At 42.7% G+C, this 26,237-nt stretch overlaps 1 protein-coding gene and 1 long non-coding RNA gene across 13 annotated transcripts in view; one reads left to right on the top strand and one right to left on the bottom strand.

Moving 5' to 3' along the window:
- DAGLA (diacylglycerol lipase alpha) overlaps window positions 1-14,761 on the top strand; it is an 88,593-nt gene extending 73,832 nt beyond the window's left edge. For all 12 annotated transcript variants that reach the window (XM_083485643.1, XM_083485640.1, XM_083485638.1 and 9 more), the window contains 4 exons: window positions 2,938-3,134; window positions 4,117-4,246; window positions 4,579-4,757; window positions 4,967-14,761. In XM_083485643.1, coding sequence (XP_083341769.1) covers window positions 2,938-3,134; window positions 4,117-4,246; window positions 4,579-4,757; window positions 4,967-5,894 — 1,434 coding nt within the window. In that variant the 3' untranslated portion in view covers window positions 5,895-14,761. The remainder of the gene's footprint in view (window positions 1-2,937; window positions 3,135-4,116; window positions 4,247-4,578; window positions 4,758-4,966) is intronic.
- The window catches only part of LOC310699221, a 35,490-nt gene that overhangs the window by 986 nt on the left and 8,267 nt on the right, over window positions 1-26,237 (bottom strand). The window lies entirely within an intron of this gene.

Below are 26,237 nucleotides of genomic sequence, written 5' to 3'. Positions count from 1 at the left end.
TTTTTAGGCTTTTGATGTTAAAATGGAGGTTGCCATATATTTCCATTGTGATGTTTTAATCTGTTAGCCAGATTAGGCAGGATATGAAAATTAGGCAGGTTAATATGTAAAATAATAAAGAAAGATTTCAAGTCTATCTGAAATTAAATTATTTGTGTCACGTGCATTCTTAAAATACAGTGGTACCTCTAGTTGCAAATGGGATCCATTCCGGAGGCCCGTTCGCAACATTAGCAGAACGCAACCTGTGTTTGCGGGTCGCGATTTGCCGCTTCTGCGCATATGCGTGATGTTATTTTGCGTGTCTGCACATGCGCGAGTGGCGAAACCCGGAAGTAACCCTTTCTGGTACTTCCGAGTCACCGTGGGACGCAACCTAAAAACCCTCAACCTGAAGCAAACGTAACATGAGGTATGAGTGTAGCTGAAAAGGTTACTGCTTCACTTTTATTTGTTTAGGACTTCATGTTTCATCGGCTGCTGTCCCAGGTCTATGATAAATTCATGATAACAGCAGTGGCATAAGCAACCTAATCCTAGTTATTTTAAGATTAGACCTTGTCTGCCTTACTGCAGATTCACAGTCTAAATGTAAATTTCATGTGTATCTGTCATATAGCATCTGCCTGGGCTACAGCCAGAGATTAATGTAGCCTCTTACCTTCTTGTTAAAAACTGTCTCAAATGAGAGAGGGGCTTCCTGTTACTACAGTGGTGCCCCGCAAGACGAAATTAATTCGTTCCGCAAGTTTTGTCGTCTAGCGAATTTTTCGTCTTGCGAATCACGAAATCCCATAGGAATGCATTGAAAATCAATTAATGCGTTCCTATGGTCAAAAAAAGTCCAAACAAAGCCAAATTTGGTACAACAACAGTTTATTAACTGCTCTTTAAAGTCACACATACTGTAAAGAGCAGTTCAAAAATTGAAGGGAAAATAAATTAACTTTATAAACAAAACATGTCTTTGTTTTTAGACAAAGGAAACAAAGTCGCGAGACGTTTTCGTCTTGCGAAACAAGCCCATAGGGAAATTCGTCTTGCGAGGCAAATCGAAAACGGAAAAACCTTTCGTCTAGCGAGTTTTTTGTCTTGCGAGGCATTCGTCTTGCGAGGTACCACTGTACTTGAATTCCATTTGTAGTGAAATGTAATTAGTTAGAAATCTGATAATTTAGCCTCTGGCCAGTTGGGGCATATTGGCATAGTTTGACATGTGCCTGCCTTAATCCCCTTGTGACTATTCCCTCGGGGTTAAAAGGTGATGGTATTCTTAGTTGAATCTATTTTCAAGGTAGTTCCCATTATCGTTTTTCTCATTTGCCCATTCCACAATTGTTCAATTGCATTAATATGCCATTAAGAAGACAAGGTATTTTGAAGGCTGTTACACTTGCATAGCAGTGATAACACATTTTTAAAAGTTTACTCTGGGAAAGTAACACACAAGCAAACTCTGTAACTGCTTCTTGTGTGTTGTGTGATACTGTGATAGCTCAGTGTGCAGGACAAGAGAAGGTAATAATTAAATTCACTATCAGGGAAAGGAGCCAAAATTAAAAGGAAACGGTGCTATTCTGATGAGGTAAAGAGAGATGCAGTTCTATATAGAATCATAGAATCATAGAGTTGGAAGAGACCACAAGGGCCATCGAGTCCAACCCCCTGCCAAGCAGGAATCACCATCAGAGCACTCCTGACATATGGTTGTCAAGCCTCTGCTTAAAGACCTCCAAAGAAGGAGACTCCACCACACTCCTTGGCAGCAAATTCCACTGTCGAACAGCTCTTACTGTCAGGAAGTTCTTCCTAATGTTTAGGTGGAATCTTCTTTCTTGTAGTTTGGATCCATTGCTCCGTGTCCACTTCTCTGGAGCAGCAGAAAACAACCTTTCTCCCTCCTCTATGTGACATCCTTTTATATATTAACATTAGTATTCTTTTTGATCAAATGTGGTTCTGTTTGTGTGTGATGTCAGGCCTGGAAAGTCACCAGACTAGGCTATCATATTTTCCCTATATTTAGATTCTGTAGATTTTGCATGTCTTAATCACTGTTCTAAGAGGGAGTTTGCCTGAGACACTTCCTGCTAAATGTTAATAACTTCCTATTGGACAACTACCCTCCTTTCTTTCTTACAATAATATAACCCCAAACTTCCGTCTAATTTGAACTATAACTAAAAAGTACAGTCATACCTTGGTTTTCAAACAACCCAGTTCTTGAATGTTTTGGCTCCTGAACGATTGAAACCCAAAAGTGAGTGTTCCGGGTTTCAAACATTCTTTTGGAAACCAAACATCTGATGGGGCTTCCGATTGGCTGCAGGAGCCGTGCTTTGGTTTTTGAATGTTTTGGAAGTCGAATGGACTTCTGGAACGGATTCCATTCAACTTCCAAGGTACAACTGTAATTGGTTGGCTCACAAATGATCAGATTTATGACATCACTACTTGCCCCTAAAAATTGGAAGTTTTCTCCTTCAAATGAGATTGCTACTTGTCCTTGCTCAAAGTAGAAACCTGGGTGACAGATGCTTCTTAGAGATGAACTCTAGCTTCTTCTCTGAATGCATGAACTCATAATCAGATATGCTCAGTGATTTATAGAGATAGATAGATAGATAGATAGATAGATAGATAGATAGATAGATAGATAAATAGATAGATGGGTGTTTTTCCATGTTTTTATTATTGTTAATATAAAAACCAAGGAATCTAGTCCATAGTGTGATTGCTGCCTTCTTTTCTGCATTATGAGTATGAGTGTCAAATGGGAACACAATGCATTTTTTTTAAAAAGCAACAACAATCAGCCCAAATGTGAACTTTTCTCAACTTTTCCCCTTTGTTACCATGATATAATGTCAGCACTTCAGCCTTGCACTTAATTGCATTACTTCAGAGTCCTCCTTTCCTTTCTCTTTTCTTGGACAGTGGAGAATCATTGTGGGTGCCACAAAATGCATTCCCAAGTCTGAGCTCCCTGAAGAGCAAGAAGTGAATTCAGTAACCAGTCACCGCCTCTGGACCCATCCTAGTGACTTAACCATCGCCCTGTCAGCAAGCACACCACTCTATCCTCCTGGGCGCATCATTCATGTTGTTCACAATCATCCTGCTGAACAGTGCTGGTGGGTAGAGCTGGGAATAATATTCAGCAAACTGTTTGATGGGATTTCTTGGTGGCTAGGGTGGGGTGGTGGTGGTGGTGATCTTATTTTCTGAGAGTTTCTAAATTGTAATTTTGGTGGCAACTTTACTGATAGTGCAGCACATATGGATATTATTAAATTTCCCCCATGGGAACTCCAGTTTGGTTTTACGTGCTCTGCATTTATCCCATAGTACCAGCCGTGGTCGGTGGAAATTGCTGGGGTCTTCAGCTGTCACCTCCCCCCCCAACCAAAAAGCAAAGCCACCCAGGAACAAAGGATGGTTTACATCTGGGTGGGAGACTAATTGACCCAAACTGAGAAGACACTCACTAAACAAAAGGTTAGGCCAGGTAGTTCACTGCAGTCAGTGAGTATTTCATCAAGGATAAACTATTAATATTAAAAAACCGCTAGGTATGCATTTACATGCAGCTAGTTTTTTTTGCCTGGTCTGCTGAATGTAACATTCCAAGCTATAGAATAAAAAAATGGGAAATGCAGCTGAGCATTAGAATGACAAAATTATGTAATAACCAGGTACTCTTGATGACATTTTAACCTTGGGAATATAGCCATGATACCAAGGTATCTGCAGAAGTCTGTGGCTTTATTCTCTTGGCAGTTTAGTTCCTGCCTGAAATGGTATTTAGTAGAGGAGCACTGTAGTGGGGATAGAGATGGATGACAGGAGATAACTGCTTGAGTCTTGTTTGCTTCTGTTAATTTCATAATGTCAGTTAATTGTGCAGGACAAGATGTGATATGAATGCTTCTGTCTTAGAATATGGGCCTGAAAGAACTGCCTTTGTGTTCTGTTATTCATTTGGGTCCTTAAAGTGATGTCCCCTACACCCAGCCCTACTGTATGTCCCAGTGTTTTTTCTCTGGGGTCATCATTCCTTCCCCCTCTAATTTGCTTGCTTTCCCATGACTGTGCCTTTCTTGACTTTCCCCCCAGCTGCTGTGATCAGGAGGAACCCACATACTTTGCCATTTGGGGAGACAACAAAGCATTTAATGAAGTGATAATTTCCCCAGCAATGCTACACGAACACCTGCCTTATGTGGTCATGGAGGGTCTTAACAAGGTAATAATGGGCATTATTTGGGGAGGTACCAGAGGGGATAGAAGACAAACCAAAAAGTGTGTGCTGAACATCTGAACAAACTGATTCACGGATGAAGAAAAGGACGGACATTATGATGAAGGGATTGTGTATCCCGCAAAATGTAGTCCAGCAAAATGTGAGGCATACATACAAAAAAATTGTTGAAAATCAAAAGCACTGATATAACATGATGCTGCGATCCATTTTAGGCATGCTGTGAGACATTTGACTTTTATGTTAAAAGTCAAGGTGAGGTTAGGTTGGAAATGATAACTGAAGAAAACTATTCTCTACCAATTTATTTTGCACAGGTACTGGAGAATTATAACAAAGGCAAAACAGCCTTGCTTTCTGCAGCCAAAGTGATGGTGAGTCCTACAGAAGTGGACCTCAACCCGGAGTTAATCTTCCAGAATCAGCCTCTGCCTAGGCCTTCTGTGCAGATTGGAATTGGAGACATAGTAGTGGACAGAAGGAACAGCAGCACTAAGTAAGGATGTGGCTCTGATTTTTCTAGAAAGATCTACTAAAGACCCCTGATGGACGTATTCCTTCCTGCTATGTGATAACTGCTGTGGTGTTGGTGGATATCGTGATGTCATAAATGAGGAGTTGTATCTGCGGTGTTCTGTGGCTTGTTCCAAGAGATCATAGCGTAGCCTTGTATTAGTCTCATATTTTTGTCTTCTCCTTTTGCAGGAGTAAGGCTCACTCTGAAATCAGTTTGGAAGGGTTTTATGAGACCAAGCTTCTATCTCCAGTACAGAAGGATCCTGTGGAGCTGCTGCTTCTAGATACCAAGGAACGCCTGTCTGTTGAACTGCAGGACCGGCGTGCTCCTCTTGCTACAATGGAGAGCCTGTCGGATAATGAATCCATCTACAGCTTTGATTCAAGGCGTTCCTCCGGTTTTCGTAGCATCCGTGGCTCACCCAGCCTCCATGCAGTCATGGAGAAAGATGAGACTCACTGTTTTTATATCGACCCAGCAATCCCTGAGGAAAACCCCTCCCTCAGCTCACGGACAGAGCTGCTTGCTGCTGACAGCCTCTCCAAACACTCCCAGGAGACTCAGCCTCCTGAGGCCCTGCACAACAGTGGAGACACCACTCCTCAGCGGCGTGGCAGTGACGGCGGTGCTGGCAGCGATGCAGACCACGTTTCCTTCACTGCTCAGGAGGAACTGACCCTCCAGAACGGGAGGCTCAGTGATGACCCCAGTCCGCAAGTGTTGGAGTTTGCCGAGTTTATAGACAGCCTCTTTAATCTGGACAGCAAAAGCAGCTCCTTCCAGGACATCTACTGCATGATGGTATCGGACAGCACTAGTGATTTTGCTGAGATGCCCAAGTCTGTCAGTGATCAGGAGATCCTGCTAAGAGCACAGTATGAGCCCAACTTAGTCCCAAAGCCCCCCAGGTTATTTGCGGGCTCAACAGATCCCTCCTCAGGCATATCAGTTTCCCCTTCTTTCCCTCTGAGTTCTTCTGGAGAGCTTATGGACCTCACTCCTACAGGCATGAGTAGCCAGGAATGTCTGGCCACTGACAAAATCCGGACTTCCACTCCCACTGGCAATATGACCAGCCCTGCCAAACAAGAGGACTGCATGATCTCAGCCCTCTAGTGTAGGAGAGAAGGGCCCAAATAGCCAATCCCATGCTTTGAGTCATGGGATAAAACGTGGAGGACCTGGTCACTGGGCAGGTGAGAGTTGTGGAAGATGCATGGGGAACGGTGGCATTCTTTCCTAGGTGCTTTGTTAATGGCGCCACAGTGGAGGTCAGCACGAAGGATGCCACAATGTGGTTTGTGTTCTTTAGTTAGGGAGAAAATCACTGCCTAACGCAGCCTGCTGCTTTTTGAGGACCTTGTTCACTGAAGTTAGATGACTGGTTTCCCTACCTCAGCATATTTCTTTTAAGAAGGAGGCAGGATCTCTGCCTTTCCTGCTGAAATTAGGAAGTTACTGTCCACAGGCTAGAGGACCAGAGCTACATAAGCTGAGGGGTCAGATAATGTCCTTGGAATTGTGTCTGAATCAAGGAGATTGTGACTTTGGGCCCTATTGCACTAGCGTATCATGTTTGACTCAAGCACCTGTCCATCATTGTCATCATTGTGATTTTTTAAAAAATAATAATAATCAGACACACTCTCCTGTTTTATAGCCATTAAGGCTGTGTTCCAGAGGAATGCAGTCCCTCCACTCCCGATCCTGACGGTGCAGTGAAAATTGGGCCGGGGCTCGGGTGTTTTGCTCCCCTGATTAGCTCTGTGTTCAGTGATAACCAGACTTCTTCTGAGAAGAAAGTACATGTACTGGAAGGTGGGGCAGGGGGGATGAGAGGTATTTTGGGTCTCACAGCATTGCACAGCTCCCCAGATCACTATGAACTAGTGACAATCTTGCTTTATCTGACAGAATTTTCATCTCTATTTGCATGAATCAATTGGTTTAAACTAGCTTTTGGCTTGCCAGTGCCCTATATTATTCCCCAAAACATAATGGTGCCCAGAGCCAGTCTGTCCCCATTCCTGATCTTGCATTCACTGGCAGCATCACGTAAGGTCAATGGTGGTCTGTCCCTGAGTTCAGGGAAAAGATGGACTTACCGGTATATTGTGCATTGAAATCTCATGTATGTTTACAAATCTACTAAGCATTTTGGGGAGGTAGTTACTAAGTGTATGAGAAACACCTGCCTGAGTGGGACAAATGTTCTCTCTGCATTCCCATCTCTCCCTCAACTTGGGTCCTTAAGAAGCATTGTTATTACAAATCCTTCTTAGAAAGTAATGATGGGTGATAGGATTAACCCTGTTCATATGCATTCCTTCAGCCACTCTACAATCAGGGGCTTATCAGCATCACCCACTACACATCAGAACAACTCACAACATTGCATCTCAGCCACTAGTCCTGCAACAGTGCTCATGTCTGAGATCTTCTCACAACAACATGGCGGCACTGTGTAAAATTGCAAGTATTTTCTAGTGATGAAACTTAGGAGTGAAATAATTTTTATGTAGGAAGTTAAGCATATTGTGACCTACAAGTCATATCATATCGGAATGTAGCATTAATGTGAAAGAACAACTCTTACCATAGGCCTCTTCAGCATGCAGCCTCGTATGCCATACACAGCATATGACCCATGCATGGCAACCCAGAAGGTACTTGGCACATTCCCTGAGGTTGCGGCCTCAGGTCCCCAAGCAGGCTGCCAGAACAAAGGGCACCCTGAAGGTTCTGGCAAACTCTAGCCACTTGTGCCTCTTTGTGGTTTAAAGGCTGCTTGTTTGGAAGAACTGGAAACGAGTGGGAGAATTTCCAGTTTTCTTGGTGACTAATAGCGCAATCCTGTATGTGTCTACTTGGAAGTAAGTCCCACTGAGCTCAGTGGTCCTTGTTGCCAGCTAAGTGAGTACAGGGTTGCAGCCTTAGTTTTGTTTCCTATGGAGGTTCTAGGGACTTGTTGCCTTTCATGTTTTAACACTCCTATGTATGCTAGCTTGGAAACCAGTCCCCATTGAACTCCACAGGACTTTTCCTTCTGAATAAACTTGCATAGGAAATACATGGGTGTCAGATAGTACACCCACATAACATTAAATGATTCTGCAATATGCAGGGCAATTGTGAATTGGGGCCTAATGCTAGTGGTCAACATGACAGAAGAGTAAATCCCCCCTTTCTACCCTGAAACAATTTTTCATTGGAAGTGCAGAAGGTTTTTATTGATAAAATTCCAGTTTTCAAACAATTAATCTTAATGATTTAGGCTTGAGCCAATCTGTCTTAATAATTTAGCTCTTAAGTGTTCCCATTTTTTCAATAGCAGCTGCATTGGTTCATGTTAGTTGACTAAGGCTACTCTAAACCAGAACTAGACTGATAAAATATGTTTCTTTAAGGAAGACACAGCAGGAATATATAGTTCTGGGACAAAGCATATAATAAACTGCATGGTTTATGAGGATCTTTTGGGATGCAGCGGTGTTGCAGAGCTTAAGCTGCAGGTACTTACAGCAGGTTAAGCTCACCAAACTGGACAGGCTGCTTGAGCAGCTGGTGCCACTCCAATCAGTCTGCCAATCTTGAGGAGCACTGCCTTGTGAATCAAGCTATGATTCAGTGCAAATACTTAGCACCTAGAGAGCGCTTTAAACTTCAAAGCACTTTACAAATAGAAAAGAAGGAAGCTTCCCAGCTCTTGTGGGTCATGGGAATGTAGGGGGGAGGGAAGGGTGTCTGTGCGTGCAGCATATCTACTGTATGAATCTGAAAATCTGCGAAGGTGGAGAGCAGGCAGTTTCCTGCCTTAGGACAAGGATGGCTAACCATTGGCCCTCCAGATTGTGTTGGACTACATCATCCCTGACTGTTGGTCATGCTGGTTGGGGCTGATGAAGGGCCACAGGTCCCCCACCCCTGCCTGAGATGATTATTTTAGGCTTGGAGAGCCAGGTTGAGAGGCTGTTGATACAGCTTTGCTTGGAGAAGGTTTCAATATGTTCATTTGGTGGTGATCAGATTGTGAATGATGCAACAAGCTATTGCACTACAATGTTGTGCCTGACCGGAGCACCAGTTCATTGTCATTTTCATGGGTTTTGTTACTTTTTAAAGCTGTTTGATTGTATCCCAAGAGTGTTTGTTATCCTCTTCCTTGTCACTGGTAGCAGGAATCAGACTGTCTTAACTGTGTTTGTCCCAGATTGTCTGTGCTTTTTGTGACTGTTGGGCTTCTGCCTGGAAGAAGGAAAATACACAGATTCAGGTGTATCAAATGCTTGCACTCAGCAGGAGAGGCAAGTATAAAAATGGGAGTTGAGTTTATTTACTGCATTACATTACAGCATCTTACTTGTCTTTTTTTCCTTGAAAAATTGGGTCTTCTAGCACTTAATTTGTTTTACACTAAAAAGGCCAATGACTACACCAACACTCCACAAGTACACCTTTATTTATTTATTCTTAGCATACCCATATCCCTTGTAGGTATAGGAAAGAACTAGAAAATGCCATACTACTGACACACATACTGAGTTTCTATTGAGTTTCACCCCTGAAACATGTTGGTACCTATTTCATGCACACTGCATCCTGCTTGTGCGCTGATAAATTGGTTTTCCAACTCTTCTACCTGGCTGTAAAAGCTCCTTCATGGCTTTGCCTCTGGGCTTCATCCCCAAGGTGCTGTGTCCTCTCCCTGCTTATTCAGCCCCTTGGGTGTTTAGACTGTCCTTTGAAAACTATCTAGAACTTCAATATGCAATCGGTTCAGTGCTAGGAATGTATCTGAAGCAATAGCCATTAACTGAGCAGTTCCTAGTTGTAGCAAAATCACTGCAACCATTTTACTCACCCAGCGTCAGTGGGCTAGTAGATTTTTGGGTGGAATTGCACACTCCGCTGAAGCTTTAGAGCAGATGCAGTGAATTAATTCACACTCCCAGGCAGGTTTTCGTTCACTTTAAAAACTAAAATAGGTGATCAAAGGCCCCATATAGATGCTGATGCAGCTTTGCCAAAGATGCCCTAACAAAAGATATCTCCCAGCTGGGAGAAATACTTCTCTTACTAGCAGGGTGACTAATGATGAGCACTTTCATTCTTTTCCAACAGAGGGTACTTTCAAACTTTCCCAAATACACATACAATGCCATGTCAGTCCTTTTAAGTGCTTTTGGGCTGAGACATGCGTTGAATTTGGGGAGTGGGAACTTAAAACCAGAACCTCTGGTAATAGCTTTTATAAGTTCTCTCCTTTTCAACTCTGTTTGGCACTTCCTATTTAATTCTGCTCGGTACCTTTTCCTTCCTTGATTATCCTGTTGATAAATATGTTACATCTCCTATGTCTCCAACATTTCATCCTGGTTAGCACAGGCTGCATCTCATTGCTGCAAAAGGTTGTCTAACCTTCTCCACATTTCAAAGCTATGGACTTTGTCCAGTGGAATGCTAACATTGCAGGGATGCTGTGTTTCCCCAGTACTCAAGACTTCAGCATTTTGTGCTTGGGAAATGTGATTCTTCTCCCAGCTAGATATTTATAGTTATTTTGATTGCCACATGAAATGTGGTTGCATGAGTTTCATATATATGTATGGCCGGGATGTCCTACTGGTAGATCACGGGCGATCTCTGGCTCCCTTTCCTTAGTGTTGCTAAAACTGACTCCTGCCCTGCCCTGCCCCCTCGCCCTGCCCTCCACTGTTGTATGATCTCTGGAAGGGAAGACAGAGCTTTTCCTGTGCTGCTGTTTTGATCCATCACAATCTTTTTGTGAGTGACTTTACCCCTTCTTCTTTTTTTAGTGAGGGGCTTTTCTCCTCCCTAAAAAAAGCTCAACAAATTTGAGCTGAACCCCCCAAAAAGCTTGTAGATCACTGCCAGTTTTTAATTCTGAAAATAGATTGCAGTCTCTTGAGAGTTGGCCACCCCTGATGTATGGAATAGTACCTATGAAAAACACACTGTTTCCTCTTAGCATAATTTTAAGTACTTATGGGGTTACACACACACACACACACACACACACAGTCTGCAGCTCACTACTGGAGCAATCATCTGGCTGTTTTTTGTTCAAAAACAAGCTAGCAGTAAATCATTCAAACAGTCCTGCTTGCCTAAAAGGAGTGGTGGCAACAACTTGGATGTCCCTTCACCCACTATGTGAGGGTAGGATGTATGTGCCATTGAAGCAGAATTGGAGCTAGCACACATATAGTGCTATAGATGAAATCCTACATATCTGATCATCTGAAGCTGCCTTATACTTAGACTATTGTTCCATCCAGCCCAGTATGGTTTACTCTGGCAGAGGCAGATTTAGGGGAGTGTGACCAGCTTATTTATATCTTCGGTCTTCCATGTTGTTGTTTTGCAGAATGAAGTGGTAGGGATCTTTTCATGGAGACAAAAATGCACCCATCACTCAGTGGGGAATCACATGTTTTGCATACAGAAGGTTCCAGATTCAATTCCAGCCTTCTCTAATTCAAGGTAGCAGGGCTGAAAAACTTGTGGAACTGTTGCCTCTTAGTGTAAGACAGTGATGGGTGAATAGTCTGACTCAGTATAAGGCAGCTGTTAATCTGATTTTCATTCAGGATTGCAGTGCATGATTTCGTTTAGTTTTTCAAATCTGAGAAGCTGTTCATAAAGAATTGTGGTATATACAAAGTAAAGCTACCACATGTTCAAGTAGAAGATTCTCCTATTATGGCACTGTTATCCAATGAGAGTTAAAGAAAGATCTGTGAGAACTAGATTCAAGGCCCATATTAGTCAGCTTGTGCTCTGTGTCTCACTCACATCTGTAAAATGGAAAACAGTGACTGTGTCACATGATGATTGTAATGAATTAGAATGGTCTAGAAGTACAGGCAGCTCCCCACTTACATGGCGGTTACATCCCAGGACACCACACATATATGTGAAATCATGTATAGTGGGGAACACCATCCTAAAAGCCTGTAAATGCCCTTTAAACCTTTGGAAACCACTGAAAACCCTTTAAAAAACCAGCAGCACTTTCCAGACTGGCATGAATGGTAGCAATGGCTCTCAGTCTTCACTGCTGGAGGACGATGTGGAAAGAATGGCAAGGGTGTGTATGTAAACACCAGTGCCCCCATGTGCTTGGCTGTGGGTCATATTCACTTGCTGCTGATGGCACTGCTCTTTTTGTGCCATTTTTGCACTTTCCCCCACTCTTTTCAGGCCATTTTTGCACTTTCTGTGCCTTTTTGCAGTTTAAATCAAGTTATTTAATTATTTCCCAGCACGGTCACACATGAGTCGGACGTGCGTAAGTGGGGAGATGCCTGTATAAATAGTTTTCAAGTAGCTGTTTCTGGGGGCTAGTACTATTTCACTGATGCTAGGGTTGCCATATTTCAAGAGGTAAAAATCTGGACACAAAAAGTTGTTGCGCTTTTTTAGGGCAATAGCCCCTCTGCCAGCACCAGAACCAAGCCTGAACCAGAGCACAGGCTGCCCTAGCTGCCTGAACCAGAGCCACCAGTGCAAACACACTTTCCTTTTTTTAACCAAATCCAGGACATTTGCTTTAAAATGTAAAATTCCCCCCCCCCCGGATGGGCATGTAGGGCCCCCAAAACAGGATATATCCAGGAATTCCTAGACATATGGCAACCCTAGGTATACGTAATGGCATTTCCATCTTTGGTCTCTCACCATATTTCATGTCTGATACATTTCTTTTTAGCCATAGTTCGTTGTGCAGAGGGTTGGGGCATTGAGCTTCCCATTATATAAATTGCAGCCATGTAGTATCATACTCACTCAACAGGATAACATCATTTCATTGGGAGATCAAGAAGAAAACTATGAACAAAATACTGAATGTGACGAAACCCAAGTTTCTTTAGACAGTACACAACTGTTCTTGAGCTCACTGCTGCCTTGCTGTTTGTGTTGTTTTCTCTTGTTTCCCACACTTCCGTTGTGCCTTTGTTTGTTAGTTTGAGATGCAAGGAAAGGACACAGTGTCAAGTGCTTTCATTCTTTTCTCTCCTTGTACTGTCATGTTGCTTCTCTTGTTATGTGAAGGAGATACGTCCTCATCTTCCATGATGTTAGGCTTTGCCAAATTTCCCAAGTGTCCTCTCCTCCTTCAGGTTGTCTTAACAAGTGCCAATAGCAATGCCTCATTTGTCTAAAGCAGGCTTTCCCCAGTACCAGTGGCATATATAGAAGTCATCCTATGGGATGAGATTGTTGACTATCTTAATTGGTAATCTGTGCGAGTGAGGGAGCAAGCCAGAAAGCAGCATGTAGAAGAAGTGAGACCATGCAATACATGTATACGCATTATTGCAAAGCATATCTAGAACTTCCATTGATGTTTGGTAGCAGTTTTCCTTGAAAACAGGGAAGCTGACTGTGTTTGATAAGGGTTCATAATGAAATAAACTTCACCTGAATAGTACTGCAGTGAGTTTTGGAGCAATTGCCTCATTGAGAGAAGACATTTGTACCAGGGTATTAGAAATTTCCCCTTCTTTGATCCCCGTGTTTCAGTTATCCATGAAGAATGACTGGGCCCTTTGTTGTCTAACTCTTTTCGTTTTTAGCATAAGGGAGTTCATTTTTCATGCCTCTGGAGAAACTAGACAATTAGACAATGTCTGACATAATTTTGGGGGGGGAAATGCATTTATTGGGGCTTTGTGTATCTCTTATTTATCACAACATATCTGAGGCCCAGATGTTCAAGATCCTGAGTTTCTGCTGCATAGGATGCTACTGAAGGGATTCCTCCCAGTCCCAGGCACCATGTTAGCATTCAGACTGACTTACTGGTACTTAACTGCATGGTCTGTCATGTATTTGCCTGGTTTGGATGTGTCGTGAGTCCAATGCTATCACACAGGAGATGCAATTGATAAAGCACTACCACACACATTACCATTAACATTCATATCAGCATGTCAGAGGTGCCTGCTGGCGGACACTACCTTGCAGATTATCTAAGAACATGATGTAGTAGCCTGCCCTTACTTGTCACTCCCAAACTGCTCGAATTCTAGGGGGGAAAGGTCATTTTAAAATCTTGTATCCCAGTTCTGATGGTCACCTTTATTGAATGGTATTTATCAACCACTTATAGATGGTCAGATGGTGCCTTCAGAATGCTGGGCATGATGAGAGGGATGTTGTTGTCTTTTAGAATCCTTTCAATTAGCTTGAATTTACATTGGTACATCTGTAATCTTAACTACCTGCTTGCCCTCTGGAGTAATATGTAGGGGGCAACAGCCCAGGTAGTGTTATCTTTACCCTAATATGCTCACTTTCCTTGTTATTCGAGTGGAACACACTTAAATGTGGAATCAGTGTTGTGGAGCACTCAATTTTGTCTTAAGAAATCTTGGGCTCTTGCCTATATGAGGGGCATTACCAACTTTAATTTTATTTTGTTATTCTGCAAGGTTTGTGTACAGAAAACTACTTTCCTTCCTTTTCTTTCTACAGCAGTCTCTCTGTATGAAAGCCTCACTGCTTGTATCCTTTTCCCTTTTTTATCCCTCTTGCTGGAGCACATTGGAGCCAGGCATTTACCAGTGGATTCCAGCTTCTTGATTTATTTAAATCGGAATCTTCCCTTTTGTGGGAGAAAAGTGAGAAGTCTCCACCTAATGCCTTTGATCCTGATGTCCTCCAGTTCCCATTCATGGATTCTAAAAGCCTTTGTATGCAATCACTGGAGAGGCAGCAAAGAGTCTGTGCATTGCCGTTTCTTGCAAAACCACTCATTTACCCCTTCCAGGAATGCTAACTGTTGGATCCCTGCTCTGATTTGCCCCAGCATGGAGGCTGTAGGGGACTCTGAGCACCCTACATGTGCCATTCTCATGTGACTTTTTTACCTATGTATGAAAGATATTAACTAAGATTGCTGTAAAGAAAGATACAAATTATTATAGCATATTATATAAATATATATGTATATAACAGTTCTGTACCTTGTTTACCTCAGTGTATGAAATGGTGGTTGAAGCACGGTTGGAATGTTTAACAGATCCCACTCCCTATATACCTTCAGAGCAGATGCACAATTGGGCCTCTGCACTGTAGCAGAAGTTAAATCATTCCAAAAAGAGATGGTTAAAGAAAAAAAAAAGAAACTGCGTATGATGCATCAAGCTGACTATCCATCTAGTCTAGCGCTATGTAACAGCAGCCAACCAGGTACCTCTCAGTTAGGAGAAGCAGAGACAAAGGTAGCAGCCAGGTATGTTGTCATTAGGGCCCAGAAAAACGAACCAATTACTGGGTGTCAGAAGCCAGGAGGGTGACAGAACATGGAAAAAATGGTTGCCTTTGGATTGGCACAAACAGTATGTAATGTAGATGCAAACATTCACTGCCTGCCCCACAGATGAAACACCACCACAAAACTAACAGGCACACACACAACTGACAGTATCCGAGAAGAGGGCAAAGAATGTGTAAATAAGAAACAGTATTAAATTGCCTTTGCAGACTTCATTAAGTAAAATAAACTCAAAGCACATGGACCAGCCATTAATGGATAAAATGCCTAAAGCTATTTTAATGAGGAATAATGATGAGCCTAACCTGGAAATGGTAAAGTACCGTAAATGGACTACAACACAGAAATGAAGAGAGGCTGATGTGGAAAAACATGAAAACAAATTAATTTACATGCTGTAAGAAATTATTATTTAAAAAAGAATCCTGTTCTGAAAGGTAGTCAACAAACCCCTGGTGCAGTAGGCCAGTGACTATCACAATTAAAATGGCAGCACAATTTATTACAAATTTAATCTCTCATGATTAAAATAATAAACATGGGCATAGCTTAAAACTGTCAGACATCCAGGGCTGCAACTGGGTACTGAGAACAGGCATGTGTCTGGTAGCATATAAAAATGCCTTTTGTGAGCCAGGAAAATTTTAGGGTAAGTGTGTGCATATATTGTCCAATTTGAAGAAACATACTGAGTGAGTTGCTATAGTATAGCTTGACAGGAGCACAGAAGTTGCTTCTTGCATCATGTTGCTGGGCATGCATACATGCCAGGGATTTGGAACAGGAGCCCAAAACATAACAAACCCAAACGTAAAGTGAACTAAGGAAAACATACTTTGTAACCACTATTTTTATTTTATTCATTTCATAAAATTTATACACCACTTGATTGTTTAAAAAAACCTCTCAAATCAGTTCACAAAAAGAAAACAAGAAAATCAAGAAAAATTCACAACCGTACTTTGAAATATACAAAGTTAAAAATACTAAAACATATTAAGTTACCTCAACTTTCTAAACATCTGGGCATGCTTGTCTAAACAATAATGTCTTTCAGCAGACACTGGAAAAAGTTCAGTGAAGGGCGCCTGCTTAATCTCAATAGGGAGGGAGTTCCAAAGTGCAAGAAAGTGAAAATGGCTTTGTAAAATTAGCCAGTGTAGCTGCCTTAACATCCCGTCAGGATAAAGCATTAGCAATACTAGCTACTCACAATTTTGAGTAGTAGAATAGAAGCATATGTGGTTACTGATGTAGACAGGGAGTGATCATGGCGCTTAACCCTCTGGTAAGTAATTTCTGCATCTGCACAAGTACGAAGAAGGTATCTATATAGAATACTATTAATTTTTAAAGTATATTTCTAATATTTATAATCTGCCTTTCTCCCAAGGGTACCTTGGATAATCCACAAAACCAAAAGCACACTAAAGATAACAGGCACAAGTTTAATAAACACAAGGCGCCTATTAACAGATCAGCAGCAAAGGAAAGACGCACTCAGACTAAGTACCAACATTCCACAATATGCAAATGGATTTTTCACAAGGTCTGTTATGGAGCGATTGATGCAAAATGCTGAGAGGGATGGATCCATGGAACCATAAGTAAATTAGGTTTTTCTGTTTTAGTAACTCATTCCAGCAAGAGGGGATTAGCATGTTTTGATAAGTCAATGGATGATGCTAACTTGGCAAGTTGTCATTCTAGCTTTGCACATTAAAACTGCACTTTACACCAATTCTGATTTATTATGGTTCCCATTTTACATACTTGAATTGAGACTAGGATATATTGAGAATGGATTCCAGTGAGTCTGTGGCTAAGCAGAATTTGAACAGTGTTTAAATCACACATACTGGCCAATGGATTTACCTGGAAATCAAGCCCAGACAGAATATCCTGTAAAAATGATATCATTAAAGTATGGCTGTCATCATTGGACATATGCTTATTTTCACAAGGCTACTGGATTTTCCAGTGTTCTCCTTTGGCTGCTGTAGTCCTGTGATTCATCAAGCCATGAGATGAGAGTATCAACAGAGCTATCTTGGTATCTTCTGTCTTAAATGCCTTCACACAGTGCATTGCTCATGGCCAATACACTTCCATATCCACACACATAGCACATACCTGTTGTACCCTGATTCTTTGCCACCTTCAAAATTAGCTCTTCCAGAATTAACCAGGGCATGCAGCGCTCCATTTTAAATGCACACAAATCTTGTGCGGCTTCTACTGCTTAGAATCCTAGAATTGTAGAGTGGGAAGGGACCCTGCAGGTCATCTAGTCCAACTCCCTGCAATGCAGGAATCTCAACTAAAGCATCCATCACAGATAGCTTCACATCCCTCACTGCACTATAGCACACAGGCATGGCATACAGTGAAAGAGAAATCTTGATCCACTGTAGTAATGTTGAAGATCAACTGTGGAGATCAATACTGCCAAAAGACTTTGCCAGTAAGGTCAGGGAGACTTCTCAACGACAGGACGTGTCCAACAATACAATTTTATATGAGTCTGCTCAAAGTAAGTATTTTTGAATTCCATAGGGCTTACAACTGTGTGCACAGGATTGAGCCATCAAATTCTCTTGACTAGTGTTTCTCAAACTGGGCTGGGACCCATTAGCGGGTCTCAGTGCCACAATCTGTCCAGTGCTTCCTCACTTATCTGCCCTTCCCCCTAGCCATACCACAGCCTTTTGGCTGGATCAATGCTATCACCAGCAGTTTCTTGAAAAGATGCCCAGGAGATGGGGAAGGAGTGAAGGAAGGTCTCCCTTCTCTGAGATGAAAGGGCCAGGGAAGATGGTGAAGGAAATTAGAAACGGAGAAGGAAGTGGTTGCTGTTATCATCCGATAAGCCACCGAGGAATAGAAAGGGATTGGATAAGAGAGGGGAACTTCTAGGAGGAAAAAATGTAAAAGGCCCAGGGAGAAAAGATGAAAGAAACTGGAAGTTGTGGGGGGTGAGGATATGATACTGAGTGTGAAAGAAGAATGGGAGAATAAATCACAGGAGATGGGTAAAAATATGTTGAGAGACCCATGGAGGTAGGAAGAGAAAAATATAGAAGAAAAAGCTTTCTCTACATTCAGCCTGTGAATTGGGAAGGCTGTCACAATGCCTCTGGAGCAAATGTCTGAATATAGTTGAGCTACAGAATGTTGCCACAAGAAAAGTGTTTTGGTGTTTTAGAAAAGCAATTCCCGAACATTGATTAGATATCAATAGAAAGTGACATTAGTAATTGCCAGCTGATTATGCCAAACTCTGCCTCCATCTGCCATCATTTTGTGACTGCCTGTCCCCCATTTTGTGGCTGGTGGGCCTCAGTAATTTTCAGTTGTCTCAAGTGAACTCCAGAGCTAGAAACTTTGGGAACCCCAGCACTAGATCAAAGTATAAACCTGTGGGCAGAATGGCACACAGCTACTCCCAATAGCAGGGGTGGGTGGGTGGTCAAATTAGAAGAAAGCAAGAAGGTGGTGTGCAGCAACACAAAACTAAAATGGGGAAACAAATTCGTCTGAGGGTGCATTGATTCAGACAAGAATATGAGGCTGCCTTGTTGGTCTGACATCCACTTTTATACTCACACACGCCTATATAATCTTGGTAAGACTGTGTCTATCTGCTACAAGGATCTTGATGCAGTTCAGTTTGCCTTTTGATATCTCAAATTGTTCCTATACTGCTCCTTGCAAAGTTATAGCACTAATGCAAACCACAGCACAATATCCTGGTGTTCTAGCCTGCCATGTCCAAATGGCAAATTGTGTGGCTCCTCAGTAGGAGATCTGTTCACAATTGTTGGTTGACACAAGAGACTGGCACTTTCTTGTGGGTAACCTCTCCAGTCTACCATTTGAAACTGTAAGCTTAAGGAGACAATGTTCCTCATGGCAAACATAAGGAGAAAAGTTCTTTAATAAGCTACTGACTCTCCTGTAATAAAACATCTATTAAAAATACACCACGTAATTTCATAAACATCTCTTGAGTGGTTTACATGAAAGCAATAGAACAAAGTTCAATATTCAAATAAATTTACTTCAAAATAAATGCAAGCAAAACACAACTATATCTTATAAATAAAAATGAGTGGTGTACAAAACAAACACTTAAAAACTAAGAGGTGGTCCACTAAGGATTGTAGACCCAGCTTGTTTAGGACTTTAAATGTCACTGAAACCTTGAACTTGGCTTGCTAACTAATAAGCAACCAGTGCAGATTTTGGGACACTTGTGTAAAATGATGTCATTGTTGTTAAAATTTGTATACCGCTCTGGGCTCAAAGATCCCATGGTGGTTCGCCACAGAAAAATACAAAATGAGAATACAAAATACATCAAAAACGAAAACCATGTAGTCTTAACTCTGTGGATCACTGAATTTGGGAATAGCTGATCCAAGCCACAGGTCACCTGGATCTCTAGTCATAGAATTGTAGAGCAAACTACCCCAGCAGATTCATATTAAGTAGCACTTAAGACAAAAGCATGCCCTGTGGCACCTGAGATCAACCACAGCTCCTAATCCATAGACGACTATCATGGTTAATGCTAACAAAAGTCAAGGAGAGATCCAGGAGAATCAACACTTGCACTCTTCCAGTCCTTCAAAAACGCCATCAGTCAGAGCATCTGCAACTGAAGCACCACAACCACCACCTCATCACACAACAAAGCATTCATCACACCCTGAATTCACCCAGTCAACCGTTCATACCTAGCATAAACCAGCCAAGATGGGCATGGGTCAAGAGAGCATGTGCTAGGCAGGCATCAATAACAAACAAACAAAAACCGCACAGGATAGTAGTGCATTGCACAACAGACATGGTATCAGTGGTGGAACTCCAGTCCACACAGCGATGGACTATCTTGTCTTCAAAATGTCTTGCAAAATCACCAGAGGACTCTAAGGCTGGCCTAAACAGAGTAGGCAAAGCAACCCTGATACCACTATGAAAAGCTCACTGAACCACCATGGAAGGCACGATTATGTGCTTGGTCACCTTCATAAGACTTGCACCATTTCTACCAGTTGTCTCTGGGCCTGTTTCCTTGCCTGGAGCTCCCCAATAAGCCTGGGGCTTGACAGAGCCCCACAGTACCAGCATGGGAGTTGCATAGGCTTGGGCACTTGGGAGGCTGCTGAAACTAGGTGTGTTTCCAGGAGGACTTTGAACATCCTTTTTAACTGCAGTTCCTCTAATGCTGTTTAGGAAGGTGTAAAAAGCAGCTTCCGATGCAAAACAAGGGAACTGCTTTTCAGACGGGAAGTCAAAAGCTCCCCCCACCCACAGCAACTTCTAAACATATTGATCAACAACAAAGTGGAAAGGGAGACCTTTCTCATCTGATTTTCCAAGCCATTCAGTCCTCTAGCAGAATACCAGTAGTAGTAATAATAATAATAATAATAATAATAATAATAATAATACCCCACCCATCTAGCTGGGCCTCCCCAGCCACTCTGGGTGTCTCCCAACAGAATATTAAAATCACGATAAATCCCTTCCAAGTTCCTGAAGCGGTGGAGGGAAACCTCTGAGGAGGAATTAAGGGGGCTCTCGGCTTCAACAGTGGTCCATTTCGATCAGGATTTCCCTCCCACTAAGCTGCACACTCTGCTGTCTGGTCTTTAAGACAAGGGAGGAAAGCATTGGAGCAGCTATGCACTTGAGCCACTCCAAACCACTCTGGCTCAGCAAGCAAATGAATGAGGGCAAGCAGGAATCCTTCAGGGCCCAGGATTTCTCCCAAAGGCTCCAAAGGATATGCTTCCTCCAAATTCTTGCTTGACTTGATTTTAAAAAATGCTATCCCACTACTCTGACCAATACTAAGACTTTCACAGTGGCTAAAAAGCCACCATGTATCAAAAACACAAAATATAACAAATATATTAAGAACGATACAAAATCAGCAAAACAACTGGAATTGTGTAACGTAAAGCCTCTCCTCCTCCAAGAGGGGAGGTGTTGTGGGCGGGAGGCAATTACTGCGTCATGCAGGGGGCGTTACGCCCCCTGCCCCACTCACCTGGCTGGCGCACCGCGCCCACAGGTAAGTGCCCAACCGGGCGGCTTGGAGGGGGCGTGGTTTGCAGTTGAAGATACTGCTGTGCCAGCCATTCTGCCTCATTTTCTGCCTTCTCGTCTTGAGTTCTAGCTGCGAATTGTGTAACGTAACATTACATTTTACATACTCCCCTAGTTTGGAGCAGGGGGTCAGTTTATAGCCCTCTTCACATGCTTCATACTACTCTTGCAAAAAGGTGACATGGATGCAAAGGGGCTCACCATTTAGCATTTATCTCACAGTTGCACAACCCGTCCTGGCCTGTCACTTGTTGCCAGAGAACCTCTAAAGTGGGGAATCTTCACTTATAGATGGTACCTAACACCACAGAAACTAGCATTGATACGCCTCACCAAAATGCCGGAGAGGGTGCACCTCCACAGGCACATACCTCCACATGTGGTATGTGGTATTAGAAATCACCTTAGAACTGCCCCTACTGAATATCTTCCAAGATAACAATGCCCACTTACATTATAAAGAGCTCATAACCCACTTATTCTCAGCAGCCAGAAGCGTCATAGTCAGATACTGGAGAGAACTGTCAGGAGTAAACATGGACCAATGGTATCAAATAGTATGAAAAACAGCCTTACTAGAAAAACTAACCAATAAACTGAAACTGACATGGGGACAAATAGAAGAAGATGCCTTCACCCCGGTATGGCTCCTCTTAATAGTAGTAGTAGTAGTAATAATAATAATAATAAAACTTTATTACTTATACCCCACCCATCTGGCTGGGTCTTCCCAGCCACTCTGAGTGGCTTCCAACAGGAGATTAAAAATACATTAAAAAAGGGCTGCCTTTATCACATACACAGCCCAAAAGACAATCACAAGAATCTGCCGACAGCATACAAATCAATCCGGCTAACCTGATCCAAAAATCCACCCCCTCACACACATAAACAAATCTCACTACTGCCAATCAAAGACAACCAACCACACCCTAGGCCAACCCCAACCTCTCTCACCACCAAGGAAATATAACAAGCGAATAGTAAGAGAACCCATACAAGTGACACTGACACAAAACCCCACACATACACTTAAGTAGAAGAAGCAATATCACCCCACTCCACCCCCTCCACCTCTTTTCTTCCCAGCCTAATACTGCATGCAACACTAATGTCTTACAGCAAATGAAACTGAACAGTAGAAAACACAACTTGAAAAAGAGACAATGTACATATTTTTGTAAACTAAGAAATCTTTTATAAAAATAAAATAAATAAAAAGTGGGGAGCCTTTTCTACCTGTGCAGGTTCCCTGTGCCATTAAGAACTCTGCAGGCCCTTTGCAGCCACACACTCTCTGCACAAGCAATATTTATTTACTTGTTGGATTTATAAGCCCAACCTTCACTGAATGATCCTAAGCTGGCACAGTGGCTGCGTGTAAAAAACAACCAACTACAATAATAGTAATAGTAATAATACCCCATTAAAATCAAATTATTAAAACCAGTAGGAAAACAATGCTCATGTGGCAGGGCAGAGGGCTTGCAAAGAACAGAAAAACCCTAACAAAATATCTCAAATGTTTAGCAAGAATTCAAAGCAACCCCCTGCTGTGTCTGATATCTGAATATAATGAGTAGAATGATAGAAAAGAATGACAAAACTCTCAGTGGTATATGCCATACTCGCATTCTATAGATTCATTTGCACATTGCTGTTTTATTATATGGGACATCAGAACATCAGAAGAGAACTGCTGGACAGATGCTAAAGGTCTCTCTGGTCCAGCATCCTGTCTCCAATTGTGGGCAGCTAGATGCCTCTGAAAAGCCTGGAACAAGGCATTTAAAAAAACAGTTTCCCCTGGTTACTTGCTAGCAGCCACTAGTAATCAGAGGCGTACCACCTCTGAACATGGGGAGCGGCACTATGACTGGAAATGAGGCTAAGTGCTGCAACCCTCAGGGTTACTTTGCCCATGGCAGTTTCACTATTTGGAGATAAATAATGCAGATGTTCAAAAACTTTAGTATGTGATACTCCATGCCACGGACTGCAAATGTGACAAATACTGATCATATCTCTTCTTGCAAGCAGGTGGCGCTCTTTCCTTCTTCTGCTGCTGCTGTTCTCCGCATGATCACATCGCATTGTGCTTCCGCCCATGCGATTTCCTAGAGCTCAGAGGCTAGGTATATTAATGGTACCATTAATAGTACGATCCTTCAGTTTGTCACTTCTGAATGTTGTCAGTGCAGCACTGAGAACAAAAGCAAGCAGTTTTTAAAATGTATTTCACTTCTGACCAATGAGGTGCTGGTGATTAGCTAAGGAACAGTAAGCATTCAAATATTGGCCTTGGTGCCACTTGCAAAAGCAACATTCAGTTGCAATGAACCAGATGCATGAACATTGTTTACTGAAAGCTTTCTCTTGCCTTAGCTATTTCCTGGCCAAATTCCTGTACATCGCCATGGTGGTTTTTTCTTAGCAATACACAGAACTAAATAGGTATATGTAGTGAATCTCAAGTAGAAACTGGACTTTTCAGCTGTGAGGCTAACTTTTCTTAAATGCCCAAGAGCTCTTCTTCCAATGATGTCTGTGTGAGAGGCTAGGCCAATTGTGAGAGAGACCAAAATATAAGAACGGGGGGGGGGGGGGGACGACTTGCAGTTATCTGGTTTTCTGGCTACAAATTACTTGCAAGTATTCTGCTGCTGAACACCAGCTTGTGAAATGATGCAAAAACATTTGTCATAAACAAAATACACCTAATTCTGAAAACTGCACCTTTTCACATGTGTTAGGCAGCTTTGCTGGTACAAAGAATAATAGATTCATGGAATTCTAGAGCTGGAATCACACTGGTCAAATTTGCATTTGATGTATGTAATGTCCAGTGCCTCACAATTATAGGAGCAGCTTTTTGCAGTTAACTGAAGACTCAGTGGGAGATTTATCATGTAAAAACCACAGGATGTTCCCAGAATTTTGCAGTGAGAATGCAGATGCTGATATCAGGCTGAGTTACTATCACAGCCTACAGAAAATAGGTGTTAAAATGGACATAGTGACAAGAGATCTGTAGAGATGACACATTGTCCTTTCTGAATGATATGTGGGATAAAATTTAGGTAGATAATTACTATAAAGTTGCCTGTTACTGTAGAAAGCAGACAAAAAAATGTAGGTAGCCACAATGATCCATTAGGGAAAAACCCACAAGCACTAATATGGTAATATCTTTTTCAAAAGCCAATCAAAATGTCCCCAAGTTGTGAGCCAGCTCTTGAGCTCCTGGGACTGTTCCTTAGGCTTGACATTAAAACAAAACAGGGGCAGCAACAAAGGGGTGGGGAATGTGGGAATTATGGTATTACCTAAAGCCTGGAGTTTTCAACAGTATTTAAGATGGGCTGAGGGAGAAGTGGCACAGATATAACTGGAGGACCCTCACCACATGCAAGGCAGGTTGCAGAATGCAGGACAGCTGCTCCTTTATTTCTTAAAATATAAAATCTAGTTGTTCCTCAGTCCCTCATGCTAACACATAATTTCAAAGACAAAGTGGGCACCAAGGTGTGTGACGACAAACTGGGAAGGAGGCCTGGGCAGGCCTCAATTTACCCCCCCCCCCCGGAGTGGGCCCAAGTGATGCCCGTTAGCCAGTTGGGCCCGCCCCCCTGGGGAATTGCTGCATATGCTTGCCTGCAATTGGCTGATCTGCAGGCAGGCTGCAATCCTCCTTAGTTTGGTGTCCCCAGGCTGCAATGCTGCCTGACTGTTAAAGGTAAGCTGACTTCCCACTGACTTTAATTAAGATCCTCAAATGATCACTCCTTCTTTTGGCGGGAAAAGGAAAGACTCCCAAAGAATGGAAATAATTGGATGTGCTAGACCACTGTACCTAATTTCATATCATCGAAGTTCAGAGAAGAATAGTTGAACTTTAAATATGCATATTTAGGAGCCCTACTGGTAGAAAAGCATATTGTTGCATTTCTCTGTAAACCTTGGCACCAGTCCTATAAACAGAAGTGTTGCCTTTGGCACAAGGCAGATTTCACCAGCTACTCAGTAGTTACTACAGGGACTCATATGATATGGGTGGGTCAATCAGCCTCAGGAGAATAGCAGGTGGTTCTCTCTCACCCACACATCCATAAATGTTGGCACCATTCATCAGGAAGAGAGCAATCTTGGCTGCAAATTACATAAATGTTGTTGCAACGACAGCCAATAAACCCAATAAAATGTCAATGACCTAGGAGTGAACAACTTAGTAGTTTTAGGGCATTAAGGCTACCTGCTGCATCAAATGATGACAAACTGCATCTTCTCTCATATGTATTATCTGATAATAAGAAGAATGCTGCATTAACATTACCGTATTTTCCACCCTATAGGACGCACTCTTTCCCCTCCAAAAATGAAGGGGAAATGTGTGTGCGTCCTATGGGGCGAATGCAGGCTTTTGCTGAAGCCTGGAGAGCGAGGGGGGTCGGTGCGCACCGACCCCTCTCGCTCTCCAGGCTTCAGGAAGCTATCCGCTAGCCGTGGGAGACGCAGCACTCCCACGGCTAGCGGAGAGCTTGCCTGCACCCAGAAGCTTAGGGTGCTGAGCTCAGCACGCCCCAAGCTTCAGGCTTCGCGCAGCGCTCCACTCCGCTAGCCGTGGGAGAGCCGCGCGAAGCTCTCCCACGGCTTGCGGATAGCAGCCTGTTCTGGGGGCTTCCCCCGCCCCAGCCCCGCACCTGGGGGGGGGAATATATTTTTTTTCTTTATTCCCCCCCCCAAAAAAAACTAGGTGCGTCCTATGGGCCGGTGCGTCCTATGGGGCGAAAAATACGGTACTTCATACAAAGAAGCCCCAAAGCAGCTTATTGTGGCAATCATATCTGACATCTCAAGGCTCAGTAAAGGACCAGGGTGGGGGTGGGAGAGAGGCTCTTCTGTGTCCCAAACGCCCACACTCCTCCTGCATCAGCTATGTGGTTCTATTACTGTCACACATCAGACAAAACTGAAATTGGTGGAGCATAAGGGCGCCTGTCTCTGCTGGATTATGGCCAGTGTCTCTTTCGCAGCCAAAA

The sequence above is a fragment of the Podarcis liolepis genome (assembly GCF_965112155.1).
Source record: "Podarcis liolepis genome assembly, chromosome: 1".
NCBI classification, from domain to species: domain Eukaryota; kingdom Metazoa; phylum Chordata; class Lepidosauria; order Squamata; family Lacertidae; genus Podarcis; species Podarcis liolepis.
The sequence above is the reverse complement of the archived record's forward strand: the minus strand, read 5'-3'. Positions and strand labels throughout refer to the sequence as shown.